A 24018-nucleotide genomic window follows, 5' to 3' on the forward strand; every position below is an offset into this window, starting at 1 on the left:
GCTCGCTCCCTCCCGATTTGGGAAGGCGGCCGCGGGGCGGGCGGGGGCGGGCGGGGGAGGGGCGGGGCGGGGAGGGTGACATGTGAGCAGCGCGCCTGGGCAGGTGGAAAGGCGAGCGGCATGGAGCGCGTAATAAGAGAGTTGGAGTCGGAAAGAGCCGCCCCAGTCGCCGGGGAAGCGGGCGGTCAGTGCGGGCTCCGGCGGCCCCCAGGCTCCGAGCGCCCGCCCCTGGCCCCGGAGAGGCCCCTGCCCGGACCCTAGCCCCCGCTGCCTGCGCCCTGCCCGGGCCGCCCCGCCGGCCTCGGGTCCGAGCCATGTGCCGCTAAGCGCCCCGCGCGCGCCCCCGCCCAGACCGGCCCCGGCCCTCCGTCAGGCGCCTCCCATGGCCGAGGCCCCCCCGCGCCGCCTCGGCCTGGCCCCCCCGCCCGGGGACGCCCCCCGCGCCGAGCTGGTAGCTCTCACAGCCGTGCAGAGCGAGCAGGGCGAGGCGGGCGGGGGCGGCTCCCCGCGCCGCCTGGGCCTCCTGGGCAGCCCCCTGCCTCCGGGGGCGCCCCTCCCGGGGCCGGGCTCCGGCTCGGGCTCCGCCTGCGGCCAGCGCTCCTCGGCCTCTCAGAAGCGCTACCGCCGCCTGCAGAACTGGGTCTACAACGTGCTGGAGCGACCCCGCGGCTGGGCCTTCGTCTACCACGTCTTCATGTGAGTTTGCCGACCCGCGCCCCTGGCCTTACCCCGCGCTCTTGCTCCGCCCGGCGCCTGCGGGAGCCTGGACTCCCCTGGGTCCACCGCCGGACCCTGGCTCCGCCTTCTGTCCCCCACCCCCACGGCCGACCCTCATTTTCACCCCGTCCCCCAGGCCTGAGCTCCATGACTGATCCCCCCAGCCCAACCCTAACCCCCAATCTCCAAGCCTTGGTCCCGACTTCACTCTCTTCTGACCTCTCCCACCGCAACTCCTTCTTTCCATGACCTCCACCCCTGCTCTTCTGTCCCCGCTGCTCCCACATGCAGTTTCTTATCCGTCATCCTCTCTGCAATCTGGAGCCGCTACCGTGGGGCTCCCCTTTCCTCGCCCTCACCTCTGTCTCCGCGTCCCAGACACAAAGAGGGCCCTTTGGCCCCCACACACTTGTCACCTTCTCCCCAGCTCTGTCACTACAGTGGACTCCCACCTGGGCTCCCCTTGGAGATACCCCTCTCCAGAGAAGGTGTCCATCCTATCCCAGGGCAGGCTCCCGATTATAGGTGTTTTGGGGGTCCCGGTGAGCACCCTAGCCCTGACATTCATGTGTGCTGTCTGACTTATCAGAGTCTTCACTCAGTCTCCCCACCACCCTCAACTTCCCAGCAGCAGCAGCAGCAGCAGCAGCAGCAGGCTGCCCTGTCTGCCTGCGGCCTGGCTGGCCAGCCTGCCCAGCTCACTGGCCGCTGCACCAGGCCTGGCTCTGGGCACCCCAGGGGAAAAAGAAAGAGGAGAGGGGTAGGTTTGGAAACACTGACGCTGTGCCTCCCTCCTCCCCCTTCACCAGCTCCTACAACTTTCAAAAACACTGACCCCTCTTGGATGTAAAGAGTGAATTTTGGCAGCTCAGAGCTCAGTCTTGGGGGACGGCCTGGCTGGCCGGGAACATGAGAGGCCCCACCGATATCAGTTGAAGGGCCAGGCCTGGCTCTGGGACGCTGGGAGGTGCCGGAGAGAGACCTCCGGTTCCTGGAAAATGTGCAGCTGTTAATCCCTTCTTACTGCCCCAGGGAGCACCCTTTGGTCTTGGACTTTCCTGAGTGGTCTCCTTGCCTGTTCTGACTTCTGACAGTTCTGCCTGCCGGGCTGTCCCTCTGCCGGCCTGAGTTTCCACCTGTGTGCGAACCGGCCTGTCCATGCATCTCTCCACCTAATTGTGGGGCAGTCCTTCTCCTCGTCTGTCTCCATCCCTCTGTTGACCTGTCCAGTTATCTGTGTGCCTGTCTGCCCACCTGTCCATCTGCCTGTCCACCTGATTATCTCATTCTTCTACTTGTCTGTTTCCATCGTCTTTTGGTCTGTCTTTTTTCCTGTCCCTGCTTGCCTGCCTCTGCCCAGTCCTAACTGGGCTCACAGAATTTCAAAGGTGGAGGGGAGAAGTGCTGGCAACGGATCCTCTGTCCGCAGGGAGGGGAGAGGAAGCTGACCCTCAGCCAATAAGCTCTGGGGGTGGCAGCCTTGGCTTCGTGCAGCGACCCTGCTAGGCTAGGCCGGGGGCAGAGAGTGAAGATTGCGGAGGACCTGAGGTTAGACTCGGGGTCAGGGTCACGGTCAGGAGTAGCCTGACCCCCAGTGCCCACTGGGAGGCCTCGGATGAATATCTTTGCTGCCGAGAGAGCTGTTGGAGTGAGGGAGGTTCTGTGCTGGGATCCGAGAGATGGTGGGGTTGGGGGTGAGGGGCAGGGACTGCTGGTAAGAGTGGCTGCCTTCTGGTGCCCTTGCCCACACTGCAGCCTGGGATGCCCAAGAAAGGTGAGATACTCCACAGAGAGTGCACCCTCCGTGGGCTCCTCTTGGGAGATGACATTTTCCAAGCCATGGCTGGGCGTGGGGAAGCCAATAGGGACTGAGGCGGGGTCCTTCATCTCCAGGCCTTGTCTCTCAGCCCTCACAAGGGCACTGAAGGCGAAGGAAGCGCCTCATGTCCCCCAGCCAGCCACCGTCTTCACCTCCTCTGGAAGGGCTTCTCCTTCCTCTCTAGGAGCTAAATCCGCTGGTACCTTTGCCCCACATCCTGCCTTACTGGATGCCAGGAATGCCCTGGCCAGGGGCATGCTTGTTCTGACCACTTGTCTCCAGGAGCCCAGAGCTGAGGCATCTCTTAGGAGTTCTGGGGGAGGGAATGCGCTGAGATCTCAGGAAATTGGTCACCTGCTTTAGAGATCAAAGGAGTTGGGGGGTCAGGAGCCCCACCTCTTGCGTGCTGTGTGATCTTGGGTTGATCACTGGGCCTCTCTGAGCTTTAGAACTCTAGGCCATCAAAGCAGGTGGCAACCCCAGCCTTGTGGCCTCCCTCTTGGATGAGGTAATGGGTGGGAAAGAGCCTGTTGGAGCCTGAGGGATGGGTGTTCTTCAAGAGCTTCAGAGGGGGGTTTCTCAGTCACTCATGGCTGGGTCTTGGGTGAGCCAGGAAGTGCTTCCTGCTGCCGGACGTTTAGCCCTACGGGGGTACTTTTGGTCAAATCCTTCCCCCTTCCCCGGTGACCCTCAGAGGCAGCCCGAGTGAGAGGAGTCTGGTGGTCACAGCTAGCTGGCCCCCTTCCAGAGCCTCTGGCCCTGTAGGAGGGGCCCACCAGAAAAGCCTGGAAGAGAAGGGCAGAGGAAGGAGGGAATTGGGATGAGCTGGGTCCATTCACCCCAGGAGACACCTCCCTCACACCTGCTAGCCAGGTCCCACTGGGCCCCACAGACCTGCAGCTTTTCTGGCACCGAGGTGTGGGAGATTGCCCAGAGGGCAAGTCCCGAGTCCACCTTGCTCCCAGCAGCTGCGGCTCGGGAAGTGGGAACCGCTGACTCCTGTCTTCTCTGTAGTGAGGTCTAGAATGAGGGATTGCTGGCCCCTCTCCGAGCTCTTCCTCCTCTCGGTAGGCCCTTAGTCCTGTCACCAAGCCCCTGCCTCCTCCCTGTACCCCGGCCCCTGATTTAAGCCCTCAACCCTTCCCAGGCCCTCCTTCTCTCTGAATTTGGAGCAATAGCACATCGCTGCCCATGATGCTTTCCACGCCGTCGGAGGAACGCTCACCTTGCCGCACCCTGTCAAGGGCCACCCCGGCTTCCCTTTGGAAGTCAGAGGCTGAAAGGGGCCGGGATGGAGCACAGCCCCATGTGCCCCATCTTCCCCGAGCCCCTGTGAGACTGCTGCTCCCAGCCCCCAGCGGCCCAGCAGACTTTCTCTATGTGAAGGTTTACGCTCTGTAAACATCCTCCCATCCTCCGTCAGCCTTGTCCCTGGGGTCAAAAGCTGTGGGAATGGGGAGGAGAGGAGGTGGTGGCTGCTCCTGGGCCCTCAGACTCCTAATCCCGGCCCACAAAAGCTCCCCTGGCCATCTGTAGAGGCACGTCACCTGGGTTGGAAATAATCCCAGCCAAGTACCCACAGCCCTCAGGCATCCCTGCCAGGTGGGTCCTCACACGCTTATGAGAAAACTGAGACTCTGGAGATCACAGTCACACAGTAAGTCGGTGGCAGATGCAGGACCGGCCCCGCAAGCTCCGACTCCCTGTCCAGGGCCTGCCCTGCTCCCTGCCGCACCTGGGTTGGCTCTTGACGTCTTGTGTCCGCAGCAGGGCTGTGGCGGGGCGGTTATGCTCCTCGTTTTCAGCGAGGAGACTGAGGCTCAGGAGAAGTCTCCCCGTGCGCTTGGAGGAGGCCAGCACAGGACCGGGTCTGACTGGGAGCTGTCTTTCTCCTGCACCTCAGCTTCAGCAGCACCCCACCTCCGGGCTCCTCAGGAGCAGCACTCCCGTGTCATTCGTCCTTCTGTCCCCAGCACCCAGTCCACAGGAGGCAGGTCGCGGCAGGATTTTGTGGAATTGAGTGGAAACCGCCCAGCCGCGGCCAGGGCAATCACACTTTTGCCGCACAGGCTTTGCGCACACACCTATCCCTCCGACACACCCGTCTGTCTGTCTCATGCACTGCACCCTGGACAGGCGTATCCGTGAAGATCCCGAAGGCCCAGCAATCGAACGCACAGCTGCCCCCACTTTTTCACGGACGTCACACACGTACGTGGGTCCGTGGCCCTCGCCTGGACTTTTAGGACAGAACAGAGTCGGCCCCTTCCTTGGGTGTGTTGCCTTCCCCTGTCCACACGGCAGGGCTGCCCTGCCGCCACCTGGGTTGGCTCTTGACGTCTGGACTGCAATCTCTGACGGAGTGTGGAGCGCCAGCTCTGTGCTGGGCACCGTGCTCAGCGCTCTCTATCAGCCGCTTCATGCGTCCTCCACCAGGGCGGGGTGGGTGCGGTTATCCTCACCTTGCGGGGCTGTGTATGCATCCGATTCGGACCGTGCGGGAGCAGCGTGGCTGGCTTCCTAGAATTCTGCTGGTCTGTGCTCCTCCCCAAGGGCCCTCTGAGAGCCTCTGTCCGGCCCTGGGTGGACTGGTGGCGGTGCCAAGGCACAGAAAGGGGCAGACACTTAGCTGAGGTCACACTTGGTGGTCAGGGTAGAACTGCGCGAGGAACCCAGGCCTTCTGCCTCCCAGATCAGGGCTTTTGATAATAAGTTTTCTCACCCCAATCTATGGAGAAGACTGATGCTCCAAGAACTGGGCCTCGCGATGGGGAAGGTCTCAGAGTGTGACCCAAACTCCAGTTTCGTGCTGCTGTTTCTCAGTCCCTGACCTTTTGTTTGGTCTTTGTAAGAAAGGGCGAGTGAAGAGACCGTCCTGCCAGCCTTCTAGCCCTTTCCCTCTCTCTTACACCCCTTTGCTCCCAGCTTCGTGAGTTCTACTTTGGGGATCCGTGGAGCAGGTTAGACCTCTCATTGTGGGTCACCCCACCCTAGCTCCGTAGTACATTCATCCTTTCCATTGGGGAAGCCCTGCTGAATGTCTGACTTCAGTCCCTCCTGCTGCAGAAGCCTCTGTTCTCAGAAGGTTGGAGCCAAGAGCCTTTCAAGAGGTGATTATTCTTGGGCTGTTGGCAGCACCTTCAGTGGGTGATTAATTGAAGGTTCTCTGAACCAGTCAAGGGAGCAGAAAACGCAGGGATCAGGGAGAGAGCAAGGCTTGCAGGTCCCTAAGGCCCTGCCCCTGTCCCCACCCCCAGAGGGAGGCCAAGCCGGGAATGTCCCTGGCTGGAAGTTTTCTCGCTCCCTTCCTCCCCTGCACCCACATGGGTGGGTGCTTGGCCCTCTGTGGGCTAGGGGGCCCAGCAGGGAATTCTGTGTGTCTGACCTGGGGGCAGCCCCTCATTATGCCCCTGCTGTGGGATTTGAGGGGCTGGAGTGGAGGAAGAGGAGGGACTTACCGTTTCTCCAGAGGCTGCTCTGCAGGGGGTTAAGAGCATGGGGTCCGAGTCTGACAGATTTGGGTTCATTTCTGGTTCTACCCTTAGTAGTTATGTGCCCTTGGGCACGTTACTTAACCTCTCTGAGCCTCCGTGCTCTCATCTGAAAAATGGGAATGATAATAGCTGCTTCTAGGATTGTCAGAGCTCAATGAGTTAAAGCGCCTGACACAAATGTTCGCCACCATCGTCATCTCCATTGTTATCATGGTTACGATTGTTGTTCCCTTCCTGGGCAGAGGCCTGCCCGTGTCCTTGGCTCCACACAATGAGGCGAGTGTCTGGGTGTGCGGGAGAGAGTAGGAGCTGTGTGCCGGGCGAGCAGCTGCCCGTGGGAAGCCTGGGGATGCGGCTTTGTGGGACTTCTGAGGAGCATCTAGAATGTGCCACGCTCGATACCAGGCGGGCATGATTATTGCCCTAATTCCACACTTGAGGAGAGCGAGGCTGGTGAGTGGTCCTCGCCCGCCTGCCCAAGGTCACACAGCTGGTGAACGGCGGCCCCAGGACTCCAACCTGGGACCTTAGGACTTTATTCGTTCGCTCCTTCCTCTATGTGACAAATATAGTTAAAGAGCATTCGCTGTGTACCAGGCCTGGGGAGGCAGAGGGAGGTAGACCGTGCGTGGGCCCTGCCTGGGAGGGGGAGGGGCGCAGCGAGGAGGCTGCTGAGCCACTCCTGCCTTCTCTCCCAGGCACTTGCAGAGAGGTCCCGGCGTGGGCGTGAGCATGTCTGTGTGTACGGGGAGGAGCGTGTATGTGAGAGTCACTGTGAGGCCAAGGTGTGGGCCTCACTGTCAGATTGTGCAGCTAGCGTGGCCCCAGGGAGGTGGAAGTGGAGCCTTGATGCTCGGGGACAGCCAGGGACCCCTGGGAGAAGAGGGCAACCCCCACTCTCTCCTGAGCAGAGCATCCTGGGGAATGGGGCCAGGGAACCCTGAAGGAGATTTAGGGATCTCAGTCCCAACACTTACTGAAAAGGTGCCCCCTCTACCCCAACCCCCAGCCTCACTATCCCCTCGGTCAAGGGGATAAACAGGGGAGTGGACGCTCAGGGCTGCGGGCACAGAGGGACTCTGGATGAATGGGAGCAGATGCTGCCCCCCTCTTGTAGGATTGGGGGTAGGGAGTTCTTTCAGCACCTTCCTCCTGGCTTCCTCAGAGACCGGGCAATACTAAGAAAGGCACCCAGAGGGCTGTCTGCCCCCCACCCCCAGCTCTGAGGTTTTGGGGAGAGGATGCAGGTCAGACCTCTGAGGCCCCCAGAAAGGCCTCCACCCCCCAGGACTCCAGGCTTTCTGGGCAACTCTGTCCCCAGGGCAGGATCTGTGTGCCCTGGGGGTTGGCACCTGGGAGGTGAGGAAGGAGGGGCAGCCCCAGGCAGCAGACTAATTGGGCTGGGAATCCGTGGGCAGCGCCTGAGGGAGGGAAGGAGGCAAAGGGAGCAGGGAGCTCAGCGATTCCTTCTCTCTTCCCTCCCTTCTGGAGATTTGGGTGGCAGTGGGTGGAGTGGGGTCAACCCCAATCCCTGCAGGAAAATCTGGGGCAATTTATTCTGAGACTCCTTGGACATCTAGGGCAGGCTGGTAGGACAGGGGGAAAGCTGGCTGGAAATAAATGGTCCAAAGTTCCCACTGAAGCAAAAGGGATGGAGGTCAGACAGCAGGAAGGACTGCCCAATAACCAGGAGGTAGAGTGAGATTCCCTGGGGTACCCTTTCCAAAACTTGGGGACTCATGTCCAGCTGGACTGGACAAGAGCTACTCTGATCATTGTCCCCATGAAGCAAGTGGCACCCTTCCCTTACACTATGAAGGATGGAGAGCAGATAGAGCCTCTCTGGGAGAGGGAGAGGAACGGGTCAGATCAAGCACTTGGCTTTGGGGGGCGGGGCAGGCTGCCTCCCCTCCACCCTTCCTTCCCTGTCCTCCTCCCTGGGAGCCTCAGCCCGTCCAGGTCATCGTCTTTGGGTTTATTTTTTGCTGGGCTCGGCCGTCCCCAGGGAGGGGAGGGGGTAGGGAGAAAAGGAGGGGAGAAGGAACAGCTTTGTCAGCACAATCCCCGGCGCCTCTGCTCTTGCCCTCCTTGGCCTGGCTGCCACCCTCTTCAGGAGGGACCATTCCCTGGGCACAATGGGGACCCACACCCCTGGGGGACCTCCTTCCTTCAGGCAGGACCAGCAGGTCAGGAGTAGGCCTCTCTCCCCTCACCCCTTTTCCATTCGTACTGCTGCAGAGCACAGAGCCAGAGGGGCCTCCGAGCCGAAGCAGAGCCACGGCTTCATTTCACAGATGGGGAAACTGAGGCCAGGAGAAAGGACACAGCACACATGGGGCTTCTCCACCTCCCCTGCTCACGCTGGAGTAGCCGAGAACCCGGGAAAGCTGCCTCCCACTTCCGCCCTGATCTCCGAGGGAAGGAGAGCCCCTGACTTCATTCACTCATCCAGTTCTCTCCTCTGGGATTGGGGGCAGTCTGCCAGGAGAGACAGGAGATGAGGGAGGAGAGGGAGGCTCAGCCTGGGGATGCCCTCATGGCCCACGGAGGGTGTCAGCCCCTCCCCCACGCCCTTCAGCCTCCTTTTTTGTTAAAAAATATTAGCCCTAATTTACAGATAGACAAATTAGGGCCCGTGGTTAACATAGGAATAAGCTGTAGAGAAGGGATTCAAACCCAGAATCCCCTGGGCTCCCCATTCTCGGACACGCTCTTCCCTTGGCTCTGGTCATCTTCTCTCTTTGGCTCTTTCCATTCAGTTCTGTCAGCAACTCTGCCTGCCCTTCCTGCCCCATGAATGCTGGGGCTCCTCGGGCCTCTGCCCTGGGTCCTCCTCTCTCTGAAGTTCCCATGGAGGGGGTTCTCGTACACTCCTGTGACATCCGGGGTCACCTCTGTGATGACAGCCTCCTCTCTGCAGTTTCCTCCCTGAGCTTTACCCTGTAGCTGCCTGTGGACACCTCACCTCCTCGCCCCACTTCCTCAAAGTCAGCATCTTCTTCCAAACCTACACCCCCCGCCCAGTGACTCCCCCACCCCCAGTGCCCAAGTCAGGAATGCCCTCCAAGTACCCTTTGCTCTTTACCTAAGAAACAACCTGTGGTGTCCCCAGATGTGCTATTTAAGGCTCCAGGTACTTTTCCTTCTGCCTTCAACTCCTGCCCCTCTCGCCCGCCCCATCATCTAGCAAATCTAGCAAACTCCTATTTATCCTTCAAATCCCAGTTTGAGCATCACCTCTTCGTGGATTCACTCCCTGCCCACGCCCACTCTAGGCAGGACTGGGAGCCTTTGGAGTCCCCAGAGCTCTGCTCAGCCACCCCTGTGACTCCTCTGCGCTCTCTCGCACCAGATGATGAGGTCTGCGTGGTGGGGGTTGAGCACAGTGCTTGGCACATGGCTGGTAATTAGTGAATCTTTGCTGAGCCAGGAAATAAAGGTGGCATTGAAGCTGGGTTGTTAGGATGAGAAGGGTTTTGCCAACTTGAGAGAAATCGGATAAAGGACCCTTAGGTCCTCCGTGTGCAGGCACTCTGCTGGCAGCTCTCATGGTTTTTGTCCTGAGTGCACTCCAGGGGGAGGCAGCAGCTAGAACAAAAGCTTGGGGTGGGACTCTCCTCCCCGGCCCTCTTCGCCTCAGGATCTGCAGAGTCAGAACAGGGAAGTGCCACTGGCTGGGAAGCAGAGCTTGACGGATCTCTTCCCATGAGCCCATGCTCTACAAACACCAGGCCATTTAGTTCTCCCGCTACCTCTGTGTGGCAGGCACTGTTATTGTTCCCGTTTCGCAGATAGGGAAACTGAGGCTCGGAGGAGAAAGAATGTGTACCAAATGACAGCTTGTCCAAGGTGGAGCCGGGAATGCAATCCATGTCCGTGAGCCTCCCCGGCCAAGGTCCAAGTGGTTCTCAGAGGCGTCAGCAGACCCGTGGCCTTAGGCGAAACCGAGGGAAATAAGGACAACAGGATGACTCTCATAAAGCTAAATTTATTCCATTTAAAGGACTGTCTTTTCGTCTGAGATTATGTCCTTTCTTTTATGAAATGATGGGGCTGGGATTTTTTTTTTAAAATGTCCTTACTTGGCAAAATAAAAAGTTGACAACCTTACGCAGTTCCCAAAGTGTTTCTGAGAATTTTACCGGTGCGTGAAATCCCTGGGTTTGGGCGCCTTCCTGCCTCCTCCCTCCAGAGCGCTGGGGCCAGAGTGGGAGGAGTCTGGCTGGGAATGGAAGGATTAAAGGCCTGGAGCCTCAGTCTCCACTGGATACTCCTGAGCCTTGGGGCCTGCTGCCCCGGAGGGCACTGAGGACCAGCCGAGGCAGGACTCTTGTCAAGGGGGTAGGGTGAGCCAGAATCAGTGCTCACCGCTCAGTTCAAGGAGCACTGGACGGGGAGTCAGAAGGCTGGGGTTTGGTTGCTGCCTCTGCTTCCTAAAAGCTGTGTGACCCCAGGCAGGTGACTGAACCTCTCTGCGGCTCCAGCTTCTGTCTATGTAGAATGATGATTATCATCTCTGCCTGCCCTCCTCACCAGGCTGCCTCCTGCATCAAGTGCTTCCTTAACTGCAAGGTGCTGTGAAGAACAGAGGGCTTATTGTGCTTTTGCTGTTCGTATCTTCCTCTTCTCTTGGGTCCTGGCCTGCACTGGTTTGAGCCCCGAGGAAGGGACTTTGTGGGCGTGGGTGGGGCACAAGGCCCTGTAAGAGCACATGGAGCAGACTGGCCATCCTTTCCTCGGGAGTCCCAGACAGGCTGGAGGCCCTGGGCCCTCCCAGGCAACACAGTGCTCCTGCCAGGAGCCAGGCTCTGTTCTAACAGCTCTCGCGCAGGGGTGAGATTCATGGTCCAGTCTATACCAGGTATTGTGCCAGGTGTTCTCCACATGCCACTTCATGTACTTCTTCAAGAGCCCTAGGAGGTAGGCACTGTCATTACTCCATTGTACAGAAGGGGACACTGAAGCCTAAAGGTTCAGCCTGTGTGCTGCCACACAGCCAGGAGGTGGTGAATAAGCCGAGTGTGCAGGGAGTCTGTGGTGTGAGGGGCCTGAGTGTGCAAGGTGTTTGTGGTGTGAAAGCCTGAGTGTGCAAGAAGTCTGTGGTGTGAGAGGGCCTGAATGTGCAGGGAGTCTGTGGCGTGAGAGGGCCTGAGTGTGCAAGGAATCTGTGGTGTGAGAGGGCCTGAGTGTGCAAGGAATCTGTGGTGTGAGAAGGCCTGAGTGTGCAAGGAATCTGTGGTGTGAGAAGGCCTGAGTGTGCAAGGAATCTGTGGTGTGAGAAGGCCTGAGTGTGCAAGGAATCTGTGGTGTGAGAAGGCCTGAGTGTGCAAGGAATCTGTGGTGTGAGAAGGCCTGAGTGTGCAAAGGAGTCTGTGGTGCAAGATGGTGGGAGCGGATTTGCAGGGCTGCAGTAGGCGGGGTAGCTGAGGGCACCCATAGTTTATGTGGGGGGTTGGGTGGGGTGGGAAAGCAAAAGACACCTTCTTGCTGGGTGGCTTCCAGTGTTACCTCCCCTTCCCCCTCCCCCTCTCTTGCTGTGACTCTCAGTAATAGCAAAGATAATGACGAATGCTTATTAAGCCCTTACAGTGTGCCAGACACTGCTCTGAGAGCGTGCCATGCCTTCCCTCACCTTTTCCTCTCATCAACCCAGTGAGGTGGGTACTAGTGTTATGCCCATTTGTCAGTTGAGGAGACCGAGGCAAAGAGAGGTTGAGTAACTTGTCTGGGTTTAGATAGTGCGGCCAGGTTTGGACTCCAGAAGTCCAGCTCTAGGGGCTATGGTTTACCTGCCCTCCTGCACCACACTGCACCTAACTTGCCCTGATGGGCCTGACTCCTGGGCGGCTGATATGAGGACCAGTTGAGGCTTAAAGTTCAAGGTCCTGACCCCCACACCAATTTTCCTCATTTTTTTCCTTCTTTTAAAAAAATATTTTTATTGATTTCAGAGAGGAAGGGAGAGGGAGAGAGAGATAGAAACATCAATGATGAAAGAGAATCATTGATTGGCTGCTTCCTGCACTGGAGATCCAGCCCCCAAGCAGCAGCAACTCGGGCATGTGCCCTGACCAGGAATTGAACCGTGACCTCCTGGTTCGTAGGTCAACACTCAACCACTGAGCCACGCCAGCCAGGCCATTTCTTTTCCTTCTTGCGCTCTCTCATTTGGGAAGCCTTCACTGACAGTCGCTCCAGTCCATGTTCTATTCCAGATGCTGGGGACAGAGCAGTGAATCCGACGCTCCCCTGCTCCCTGGTGGAGATGGACCGGGGGGGGGGGGGGGGGGGTGGCAGTGTCAGGGCACCATGGAGTCCTGTAGGAGCCCAGCACAGAGGAGCCAGCTCCAGCCCCCAAATGGTCATGGCTGCAAAGGTTTCCCTGAGAAGGTGGTTTAAATTGAAACCTGAAAAATAAGAAGGAGTAGGAGTCAACCCTGCAAAAAGAGCAGGGAACAGCATTCCAGAAAGAGGGACCAGCATGGGCAAGCCCAGAGTGAAGCTGAATGTGGCATTTGCAAAGATTTTCAAGAAGTCGGGAGATTGGGAGCCAAGAGGGGCAAGAGGTGTGCCGAGAAGAGGCTGGGACATGAGCAAGGCCAGGCTGAGAAGGCCAGGCTGAGGAGCAGTGACTTCCTGGAAGACCCCGAGTTCAGGAAAAGGAACTGACGATGGGAGTGCCGTGGGCATTTTAGTGTTTTAGAAACAGCTCTCTGGGTCTGGCAAGGAGGTAGGGGAGGGGACTCTGGCAGGGAGCTCTGGGAATGCCATCTACTTAGCCTCTTCTTCCCTCTGCCTTCCCCTCCTGGCCCAGCCCTCTGAGCGGCTCCTCTGGAGCTGCCCACTAACCCTGCCAGGCCTGGCTGGACCTGGCCTGGAACCCTAGGACTTTGCCTACAGGGAAAGTGCAGCTGCTTATGCAAAGCCTGGCCTGGGGAAGGTGTGTGTCGCTGAGCTGAGGGGGCCTTGGAGGCAGAGGGGGTGGGTACAGGCACAGAAGCTGCCTGCCAAGGGACTCTAGGGGATCTAGGCCTGGGGTCTATGGGGATCGCCAGAATAGTGGCCTTAGAACTGCCCCATGAGGACACCCAGGGATTTGGCTCAGCTAATGGTGGGGTGCCCTGGGCAGCGGCCAGGTGGCTCAGTCTACTTCAGTTCCCCTCTCCCTCCCTTTCTCACAGCTCAACAGGGTATAGAAATCACTGGTCTCACCCAGCCCCCTCATTCTACTGATGGAGAAACTGAGGCCCAGAACAGGGCATGGACTCAGGTCCGGTGACAGAGCCCAGACTGGAACCCAGGCTCAGCCCAAGAATCTCAGTTGTACCCAACAGCAGTAAACAACAGTGAAAACCCTGCCACGGAGCCGGCCGCTCTGGTCCCCTCTGGGTGGCTTTAGGCAGTCTCTTCACAACTCTGAGCATCAGCCTCTGGATCCAAAATGCTACCTCCTCCTGGGAAGGATGTCCCCTCTCCCACCTGAGGGTTCGCAAAGCACTTTAAGGTATGCCTGGCCCAGGATGGGGCTTAATTGTTTGCTCCGTGAATCTCACTGAATTCTCATAACTACCCTAGAGGAAGATAGTATGACACTATTTTACATTGAGGATCAGAAAAGAGAAATGACTTGCCCAAGGTCATTCAGCTGAAAAATGACTGATATGGGGCTGGAGCCCAGGTGTCTATTCACCTAAGACCCTTGACCAACACAGCCCCAAATATAAGCCTCTGCTCTCAGTGAAAATCAGCTGATGTCCCAAGCAAGACCCATCAGCTGGCTGGACAGAGGATGTTTGTGTGCGCGTGGGTGTGAGCAACCTGGCCTGCAGGCTGGAACTCAGCGCACATCAACCCCTGTGCCTCAGTGCTGCCGAGGCTGCAGCTGCTGCCCCAGGGGAAGGGGATCTTTCCACTTTCCCTCCTGCTTTGAGGGTTTTTTCTCTTCGCTTGGCTGGCTGGGAGAGGAGCTGGCTGTGGTGTGACCAGGGATGGGGTCTGGCCATCTAATACCTTGCACATGACAGGCATGGGGTGGGCACCAGGCTGGGAGAGGGATTTGCACTCTCCTAATCCGGGGGCTGCAGCCCTCCTCTGTCTTGGCCAGGGCCGTGGGAGAGGTTTGTTCCTGCCCCCATGCCCAGCAGCCCCAGCTCAGATCCCTGGCACACACCCAGATCCTCTAACTTGGGGCCTTCTCCTGCCCTGCTCACGCTCCTCACCCTCCCACGATGTGAGCAGAATTGGGACTTCTGGGGGCAACACTGGGCCATTTGGATCTGATGAAATGCAATGCTGTGCAGCATTTGGGCTGAGAAATGAGGGCAATGCCAGGCAGGTTTAGAGCCCATTGCTGGAGCAGAGTTAGGGAGAAGACCTGGTCGGGGTGCAGAGCTGGAGTGTTTGGGGCTTATCCTGGGCCACCCCTTCTGGGAGAAATTTGGCTACAAGTCAGGGAGGCAAATGTGTGGGCCATGCCCCCCTTCGCTGGGCAGTAAACACACAGCCGTCTCCCAGGAGACAGCCCAAACATCCCGGCCCCCCACAGTTATTTATACCAGGACTCCCTCTCCTTCTGGGCCTGGTCTCTGGGCCTCTCAGTCCACTCCTCAGCTGGGCAACCTGAGTTGAGGACGCAGCCCTGTCAAGGCTGGAGGCCTCCACAGCAGGCCTGCTCTGGACTGGGCGCTCACTACCTCCCCATGGCCTGTCCATTGGAGGCCCTGGGTCCTACAATCAGGAATGTGCTCATGGAGGCCAAGGCCTGGGCAGCAGGCAGGAGTCTGAGGCTTGAGCCCTGGTGATGCTGTCATCTGCTACATGACTGTGGTTCTTGGCACCCCTGTGTCAGTAGGAGGGAAAGGTCTAGACGAGTGCTTTGCAAACTGTTTTAAGCAGTAGACCTGGTTCTTTAAATGAAAAGTGACACAGGAGCACAGTGTATAAGACAGACCAAAACACCGGCTGGTGTTGCTCAGTGGTGAGAGTCGCGGCCCATGCACCAAAGGGTCACAGATTTAATTTCTGGTCAAGGGCGCATACCTGGTTTTTCAGGTTTGATCCCCGCCCTAGTCAGGGTGCGTGCAGGAGGCAACTGATCCATGTGTCTTTCTCACATTGACGTTTCTCTCTCTCCCTTCCACTTTCTCTAAAAATCAATGGAAAAAATATCCTTGGGTGAGGATTAACAAACAAAACAAACCAAAGCAGGGCTGTTTTGGGTGGAGTTGAGGGTGAGGGCCCAGAAATCTGCCCACTCAGCCTGTGTGGCCCTGTATACCACCAACCTGAAGCCTGTATATGACCCTTCTTATTCTAGAACACATTCCAGGTAACCCTGGAGTTCCCTGGCTAAATTCCCATGCCGGCTTCCAGGGCTTTCACAGGCCTCTTCCCTGCCTCATCACCCCAAAGGTCACTGTCGTGCGCAGGCACTCACAGGCTCAAGGGCAGCTGTTTGCAGCCAGTGGAGATAAAGCCTGGAAGAGCAGGCTGACAGCCACAGAGTGTACCAAGGCCCCTCCTGGAGGATGAGCCCAGTGTGGGAACAGAAGAGGGCACACCATGTGGCTGACCATCAGCTTCCAGCATGGGACTCCAGGGTATCCAAGGTTTTAAATTCAAACTTGGCCTTCCAGATTCTACGAAGGTGTATGTGTCAGGAAGGATAGGACACATTTTATTTAACAGCTCGTTAGCTTGATTTAAACTTTTGAATATGTAGACTTATAGTATACTAGAGGCCTGGTGCATGAAATTCGTGCACTGGAGGTGGGAGGGTGTCCCTCAGCCTAGCCTGCACACTCTCCAATCTGGGACATCCCTCGCATAATCCGGAACTGCTGGCTCCCAACCGCTCGCCTGCCTGCCTGTCTGATTGCCCCTAACCTCTTCTGCCTGCCAGCCTCATCACCCCCTAACTACTCCCCTGCCAGCCTGATCAACGCCTAACTGCTCCCCTGCTGGCCTGATCGCCCCCAACTGCCCTTTCCTGCCTGACTGGTTGCCCCCAACTGCCCTCCTCTGCAGGCCTGGTTGCCCACAACTGCCCTCCTCTGCTGGCAGGATCACCTACAACTGCCCTCCTCTGCTGGCCTGGTTGCCCACAACTGCCCTCCCCTGCCGGCCATCTTGGGGTGGCCATCTTGTGACCACATGGGAGCAGCCATCTTGTGTGAGGGTGTGACAGTCAATTTGCATACTACATCTTTATTATATAGGATGGGTCTCCATTTGTATTCTTTCCCAGCTCTGCCAGTGTTTGAGGTGGGCTCACATCAGCCCTCCATTCACCTACCCACCCACCTCTGTAGCAATCCTAAGCAAGACGCCCTTTCTCAGAACTCCTGGGGTTCACAGGACAGTGGGAAAAACCCAACTCACTAATGCTCAAGGCCCTTGCAACCTGGGTCTTTCTGTTCCCTCCCAGATACTGTCTGAATATCTACCAGGCCAGCCTGGGGGATGGGAGGGGTTCAGAGTTGGCCTTGCCCTTGGTGGATGGATCCTAATGAGATGGTGGTGGGTGGTAGACAGAATTAGAAACAGCCTCAGCATAAGGAGGGCCTGGGGTGCCCAGAGAGGGCCAGGAATCTCAACCAGACTGAGAGCACACTTCTCTCCAAAGCAGGTCAGAGATTGGGGCAGGGGCCAGGCAGGAGGGGGTGCTGCCCAAAGAGAGGAGAGAACATGATGGTCACCAGGTGGAAATACACAAGGTATGGAGGGGTGGAGTGTAGCTGAGGCTTAGTGTGGGTATATCTCATGCTGAGCTGAGGATCTTGGGTAAACAGCAAGGAGCCACTTGAGGATTGTAACGAGGAGAGGGGCACTCTGACTGCAAAGTAAATGGACTGGGGGTGGGGATAAGGGTGGCTCTGGAATCTGGTGGTCAGTGAAGAGGTGGCTGGAGGAAGGGTGAATGGAGTAAGTCCATGGCTGGAAAGGAGTGGGAAGTAAGGGTCTAGGACAGTGATGGCGAACCTATGACACCTCTGACACGCGAACTCATTTTTTTGGTTGATTTTTCTTTGTTAAATGGCATTTAAATATATAAAATAAATATCAAAAATATAAGTCTTTGTTTTACTATGGTTGCAAATATCAAAAAATGTCTATATGTGACACAGCACCAGAGTTAAGTTAGGGTTTTTCAAAATGCTGACACGCCGAGCTCAAAAGGTTCGCCATCACTGGTCTAGGAAGAAAGAGGTGATCTCAACTCTGCCTTCTAGAACACCTTCTACCTCTTCCTCCCTTACTCTGTCTTGGTTCTTGTCTCCTGTCATCATTCCATTGCCTGGGTCTCCAGGCTGGGGAAAGGGGCACCCCACCCCAACAAAGCAGTCCATATCACATAGATGGTGGAGTCAGAGACCATAGCTGTATAAAAGGGAATCTGCTCATTCACTTATTCATTCATTCACTCAACAAATATTTACTGAGAACCTACAGTGCACCAAGCCCTGTTCCAGGTGTGGGAGGGATGGTGGTGAACAGGAGAGATGAAGTGGCTGCTTCAAGGAACTTACATTCTGGGGGACCCAGGCCGGGCAGTACCCGCCCTCTGGCTTTCTGGTCCATGCCCCCGGATGCCTGAGGGTGGAGACTCCCTCTGTTACTCATGCATTTGTTCCAGCTGCCCTGGCATTAGGCCCATCTCTCAGGGCACTAACTAAGGACAGGGGTCTAAGGCCCAGGGTCTCAACCCCAGGGACCACCTGTCTCCATAAGAAGCGGCCTGGGCTCAGGTCCTAGTTCTTTTCACTCACATGTGACGTGGAGCCCCTTACTTACCTTCCTGGCCTCAGTTTCTCTGCCAAGCTCGGCTTTGGGGAGCCCTAAGGAAGTGAGGGAGGGAAAGGCAGGCAGCTCCACTATTGCTCTGGTGGACAGCTCCTCTGATTGTGCGTGGAGATGCCAGGGACACGGCAGCAGCGTCATTATCAGCATAAGATAATAATAGCAGCTGCCTATTGTGTCCACTGTGGGTCAGCCGCATGCATCTGCTCATTTAATTTATTCCTCACAAGCAGCTCATTGTGGCCAGCTACCTTCCCTCCCCGCTTTCCAGACGAGGAAATTGAGTCTCAGTGAGGTAAAATGACTGGCTTGGGGTGCGATGGCTGGCTCGGTAAGGTGAAATGACACGCGAACCTACCCGACTCTGGGAGCCCTTAAGGACGGGGCTGTGAGGGTGCTGCCTGGCACCGGCCCCTCCTGGGCATTCAGCCTCCAGAGTGGTAATCCAGCCTCAGTGCCTCCCGGACCGCCTTTGGCGGCTGGCACCGCCCTGAGCCTGGGCACTGGGTGCTGCGACACTGGCCAGGGCAGAACCAGGGGCCGGATCGAGCCAGGACCCGACTTAGAGCCTTGGCGCCCCTGAGCCCGGGGGCACTCCGTCCTGCACCCGGCGTGGGTGGGTGGGTGGGTGGGTGGACGAGCCCTGGGCAGAAGGGCGTTGCGCCCCCTTCCCCGCCCCCGTCCTCGGGGACGCGGCGGCACCTTCACACTTTCCGCTTGGCCCGCTGCTCGCCTTTCAGGCCGCCGCGTTTTCAATTGTTAATTTGGAAACGGAAAAAGAAGCCGTCGGGCTGGGGAGGCCGCGGAGAGGTAACCGGAGCCGCAGCGCCGCCCGCCCCTCCAGCGTGCGGTGCCCGGTGTCGCCGAATCCCCGCCCTTCCCGGGCCCGGAGCCCCGCCCACCACGGTGTCCCGCCCCCGGCGTGCCCCGCCCCTTCCAGGTTGCCCCTCCCCGCGCCGAAACCTGGGGCTAGCCTGGCGGACCCGGGGGCGCGGACCCGGGCGCAGACCGCGGCGGCTCTGCGGGAGGGAAGGGGTCCCTGCGGGGAAGGAGGCCGCGGGCCCCGCGGGGGGAGGAGTCCCCAGGAGCCCTCCCCTCCAGGATCCCCTCCCTCTCCCGAGGAGCCCCGCCTGGTGTCAGCCTCCTCTGCGTCCCCAAGTGAACCCAAGCTTTCCCCAGCCCCTCCGCGCGGGAGTTCTTCCGGGCCAGGCGCCTGCCTGCAGACTGCCGCACCAGGCATCATCGGCACCCTGGACAGACAGAGAAACTGAGTCTCACGGAGGGACAGTTCACAGCCTAGGCTGAGTTCTTGAGCCTGGCAGGGGTCAGGGTTAGAGCTGAATTCAAGCCAGTTCTTTTGGCTCTGAAACATGTAGGGGTCTGTCTTTCTCAGAAGAGGTGGGGGCATCAGGACCAGAGGTGCAATCGGCCCGCTTCCCCTGACCCCCAGCACCCTTTCTGTGGTTAATGAGCTATTGGAAGTTCTGCTTTGGTCTACCCCGACTCCTCCTCGCTATCATTTATATATTCAATTATAGGGGAGTTTTGGAGGTAGAAGGGCTCTCTAGACTTTGCGGGCACACAAGGAGCACCATGCAAATGAAACGTAAAAGACCCTCCGCTGGAGACTCTAGAAGTCCCCCAGACTAGCAGCTTCAGGAGCTGCCCAGGGCATCTTCCCATTTGGGAAGCTGAAGTCACCAGTCCCAGGGGGATCCGCGAAAAATAGGGCCCTCCTTTCTCATCCCTTCCTTAGGCTGAGGAATAAACTGTAGTTTCCCAGCTCCTCAGCTGAGTGGTGACAGAGTCAGGCTAGAGAGCCCATTGATGCAGAGTCCTGGCTCTGCCCACATCCTGTGCCTCCCCTTCTGCTGTCGCCAACTCTGACACCTCTTCCAGAGCCACCGAACAGGCTGCTGCCTTTTAGAGGACTCTGAATCAGCGGGAGCCTCAGGCTGGGCAGCCTCTCCCCTTACAGGCCAAAGAAATGGAGAGGGTCTGTGGATGTGCTTCCAGCTTCCAGCATCAGACCCTCTTAACCACCCTTCCACCTTGGCTGTGAAACAGGCCCAGAGAAGTTGCTCTCCTGGCCCAAGGTCACACAGCAAGCCTTTCCCAGCTGAAAGAGTACATTGGAGTCAGTCTTGCTGGATTCAGTCTGGCTGGTCCTGGACTTGGGGTTCCAATGAGAAGCAAGGCTCTCAGGGCAACTCTAACCAACCGCCCCAGGTGTGGCTTATGAATTTGCATGCTGCTTTGCTTATTAGTAGCAAAGGCATTGAAATGCCCGTTTCCCATCATGCCCCCTAAACCTCCCACTGGGGGGATCCTCAGTGGCTGAGTCTGCAGGACTCCCAGGCTGAGCTGTCTTAGAGCCTGCACTCTCCTGGGGGCCCAGCCCTTCCTGCAGATCCTGTTCCACCTTGTCAGCTCCCAGTGTGTCCTCTCTGCTCCTGGAGTGCTAAGAACCAAGGTGGGGACTAAGCTCTTTCCCCGTTTTGGACTCTTCCCCCTCTCCTCCCTCCCCCGCTTTGCACAGGTTCTGCTGATTCAGAGCATAGAAGGCTCCTTAGAGGTGACCCTGACCCCTGCCAGGCTCAAGTAGCTGGAGGCCTGGTCAATCCTCGAACCCAGTGCCACCCTGTCACATGCAGCAGGGAGGGCAGCAAGAGGAGGGAATTTTTGAGGTGGGGGTGAGGGGCAGGTGCCTGGGTCCTTCTAGGGAAAGAGGAAAAAAATCAAGAGAAATGACCATATGAATTGGGAAATCCTGGCCCAGGCCCAGCTCTGTCTCTGATCTACTGTATGGTCACTGGTAGGTCATGTCCCTCTTTGGGACTCAATGTCCCATCTATATAGTAAACAAGGTGGTTGATTGGCTCTAAGGGATCTTTCAGTGCCAAAGTATAGTCAGTATTTGATCACCTCTTGCCACCTCCACTTCCCCCTTGTACAAGTCACCATCATCTCTTACTTGATTTATACTATTAGCTTCCTGACACATACCATTGCCCCTCCACTCAACAGCCTGTGTGATCTTTTGCAAACATAAGGAGATCATGTTTCCCCCTGCACAGAACTCCCCATGTCACTTGGAGTAAAAGCCCAAATCCTCACAACAGCCGGTAGATGGTCTGCTTCACACCTCCACCGCCGCTCTGCCCTCACAGCCTCCCATTCGCCCCTGGCGTACTCTCTCCGGAGCACTGTGGTTCTGGAACACACCAGGCACCCTCTGGCTCAGGTCTCTGATACTTGCTGATCCCTCTTCTCCCAGATACCCACATGGCTCACACCCTCATTTCCTTCAGATCTCTGCTCAAATGTCACCTTCTCAAACCTGTTTGCCCGGACCACTCTCTATACAGTGACCTCCCTTGACTCCCGATGTTCCTCATCCCTTCTTCCCACTTAATTGTTCTCCATCATCATCTGACATTTTTGTTGATGTAAGAAACGTCCAAACCTATAGAGAATTTTACTAGTTTATTTGATCCAAACTGATGGCATGTGCCAGGGAGCAAGGTCTCAGCTAATTTTTTACATTAGAATCAAAGGAGAAGACTCAAGGAAAGTGCATGAAATCCATTGGTGGGAAATGAAGGAGGTGGGAGAAAGCAAATGGGGAAATCTCTTGTGCCTTTGAGGAAAAGAAAATTACCCTGACCTTTCAAAGGTATGTTATCCTAGATGCATAAGAACAACAGGCAAAGCTCACTTAAGGCAGTGGTTCTCAACCTTCCTAAAGCCGCGACCCTTTAATACAGTTCCTCATGTTGTGGTGACCCCCAATTTCATTGTCACAAATTGAACATAATTAAAGCATAATGATTAATCACAAGAACAATATGTAATTATATATGTGTTTTCCGATGGTCTTAGGTGAACCCTGTGAAAGGGTCGCGACCCACAGGTTGAGAACCGCTGACTTAAGGTAAAGATTGACCTTTGCAAAGGCAACTACAGGCCTGGGAAATGAACACCTGCTGTGACCTGCCCCGTTAGGAATTTATCATCAGAAGATCCTGTGTGGCTACTTTTGGTCACTGAGCTTGTTGGGCCTGTTAAGTGGCCCCACTCCCCTGAGCTTGTGAGGTTTATTGCATAGCCCCCTTTTGTTCACATTTTCACCCTTTATTTGTGGATTAGCTCTCTTCCCCCATGGGATGTTAAGTTTCACGAAGGCAGGGTCAGTGTCTGTCTTTGTGCCTAGCCCATGGCGAGCTCTCAGTCAGTCAGTCATTCAATACTTACAGAATGAATGAATGAGTAAGTGAGTGAGTGAATGCTCTGTGGCTCTGGGCTGTGTGGTTCCTGGAGTTGCTACCCACCTGGGTTCCCTCATAATCCCACCTGCCACAGGGAAGGCTGAGATGTGGAGTCTGAAGTGGCCAGCAGGGCGATGCCCACTGGGGAGGTGGGTGGTGCCCAGCACCATTCTGAGTTGGGCACAGGGCATTCAAGGTGAAATGGACAGGACCTCAATCAGCTCTCGGTCTGCAGGAGGAGGCAGGTACTCAGAGCTTTTCCTGCACTGAGGTAAATGCCATGATGGAGGTGAGCATGGAGATGGGGATGGGAGATTAGGGAGCCTGGGGTGGGGGCGCCCACCCACCTAACTCAGCCAGGCTGGAGGAGGGGGAGCGTGAGCAAAGGTGGGGAAAGGGAACAGAGCTGTGACAACAGAGTCCCAAGTGCCAGGTTGGGCCCCGAGTGGTAGAGGGTGAGATGGCATGCTGAGGAGCTTGAGCCTGAGCCTACAATTCAGTGGATTTCACCCTTAAAAAAAAAAAAAAAAAAAAGGCAGCTAAGCTCTTAGTCCAAATGAAATCTCATGCCCAGCTCAGCATGTAAAACTGAGTCACCCAAATCCATCTGAAGCTGGTCAGGTGGAACTGGGGGGCAGTTTCCATTGGCCATCATCGTGTTTAAGTTTCTAAAACCCAGGCTGCCCGTATTCCGCCCCTTAGTTCACTCTTGCTTTGCTGGCCTCCTTCTTGGGTTTCCCACGCTCCGTTCATTTGAGGAGCCAGCACTGTCTGACCAGCCCTGAGCGGATGGATGGCCCCTGCTCCCCCTTGCTCCCCCCCGTGGCTCCTGTTGATGTGTTGCTCAGCCCACTTACCTGAGACACCAGGCAGTCTAGCTGGCATGGCAGAGGGAAGCAGTGAGAACAGGTAGGAGGGGCTGGAGCAGGTCCAGGTGAGCAGGGACCAGGCTCTGACTCATTAAACACCTGCTCCAGAAGACACTGCCTTCCGCACCATAGTGGGACCGAGGCCATCCATACTCAAGGAAAGTCGGCCTGGGGGCGAGGCTGCCTGCTGCAAGGAAGGGGCAGGCTTCGGGGCGTCATGGCAGGAGCGCATGTGGGCTTCAGGGAGTGGAGGAGGGCTGATGGTTCTGGAGCATCCGTCTCCGCTCCACTTCTCTGCACCCCCGCCAGCTTTCCTCTGTGGTTCTCGAAAAGGCGACATCATTCGCTGAGCCCGGCTGAGGAGGCACCTTTCTTGGGTCAGTGTCCAGTTCTAGATGAGCCCGTGGCAGCAGGAGAGGGGCGTGGAGCCACGTGGAACCACATGAAGTTGGCCTTTCCAGGGCTGTGGTGGCTGTCAGGGCTGCTCCTCGGGCATCCTGGACCCGCCAAGGGGCCTGGCCGAGAGGATGCCGGTGGTGCTGAAATGGAGACTGTGCCCAGGGCTGGGTCAGCCCAGAGGAAGGGCCGCCTGTTTCTAATGGGGCCATCTAAAGGAGTCAACTTTGTATAATTTTTCAGGCGAAAGAGAATGCCTTTATTTTGTTGGTCCTCCAAGAGGGGCATTTTTTTCATAGTTTGTACGATGTGCTGGCGGCTGCTGTCCCTCCAGGGACATCCTCAAAGAATCTGGAACTGACCTGAGGGACAGTCCTCTCCCCTCCACCCCACAGCGGGAGGGTCATAAGGCTGAAGGGACTTCATCCCTCATTGAGTTGTCCCTCACCTTCATGTTTCAGCCAGGGAAACTGAGGCTCCATGGAGACCTCATCCCTGACCCCGAGCCCCCACGCCAGCCCCTGGCCCAGAGGAGCCACGGCCGCGCAGCAGCCCTGGTGTGGGGCCCTGGGTCACATGCTTTTGCTCCCTTGGCCATATTTAGAATCGCTGGATCAGGGGAAACTTCTGGTCCCAGCCCCTGAGGATTCTTGGAA

At 57.1% G+C, this 24018-nt stretch overlaps 1 protein-coding gene across 5 annotated transcripts in view; it reads left to right on the plus strand.

Moving 5' to 3' along the window:
* Nucleotides 1-382: 382 nt before the first annotated feature.
* KCNQ4 (potassium voltage-gated channel subfamily Q member 4) overlaps nt 383-24018 on the plus strand; it is a gene marked incomplete at its 5' end in the record, with an annotated part of 58612 nt that continues 34976 nt past the window's right edge. For all 5 annotated transcript variants that reach the window (XM_081085688.1, XM_081085689.1, XM_081085690.1 and 2 more), the window contains one exon: nt 383-696. In XM_081085688.1, the coding sequence (XP_080941814.1) occupies nt 383-696 (314 nt within the window). The remainder of the gene's footprint in view (nt 697-24018) is intronic.

The sequence above is a fragment of the Myotis nattereri genome, assembly GCF_964212035.1.
Source record: "Myotis nattereri genome assembly, chromosome: 3".
Taxonomy (NCBI): Eukaryota; Metazoa; Chordata; class Mammalia; order Chiroptera; family Vespertilionidae; genus Myotis; species Myotis nattereri.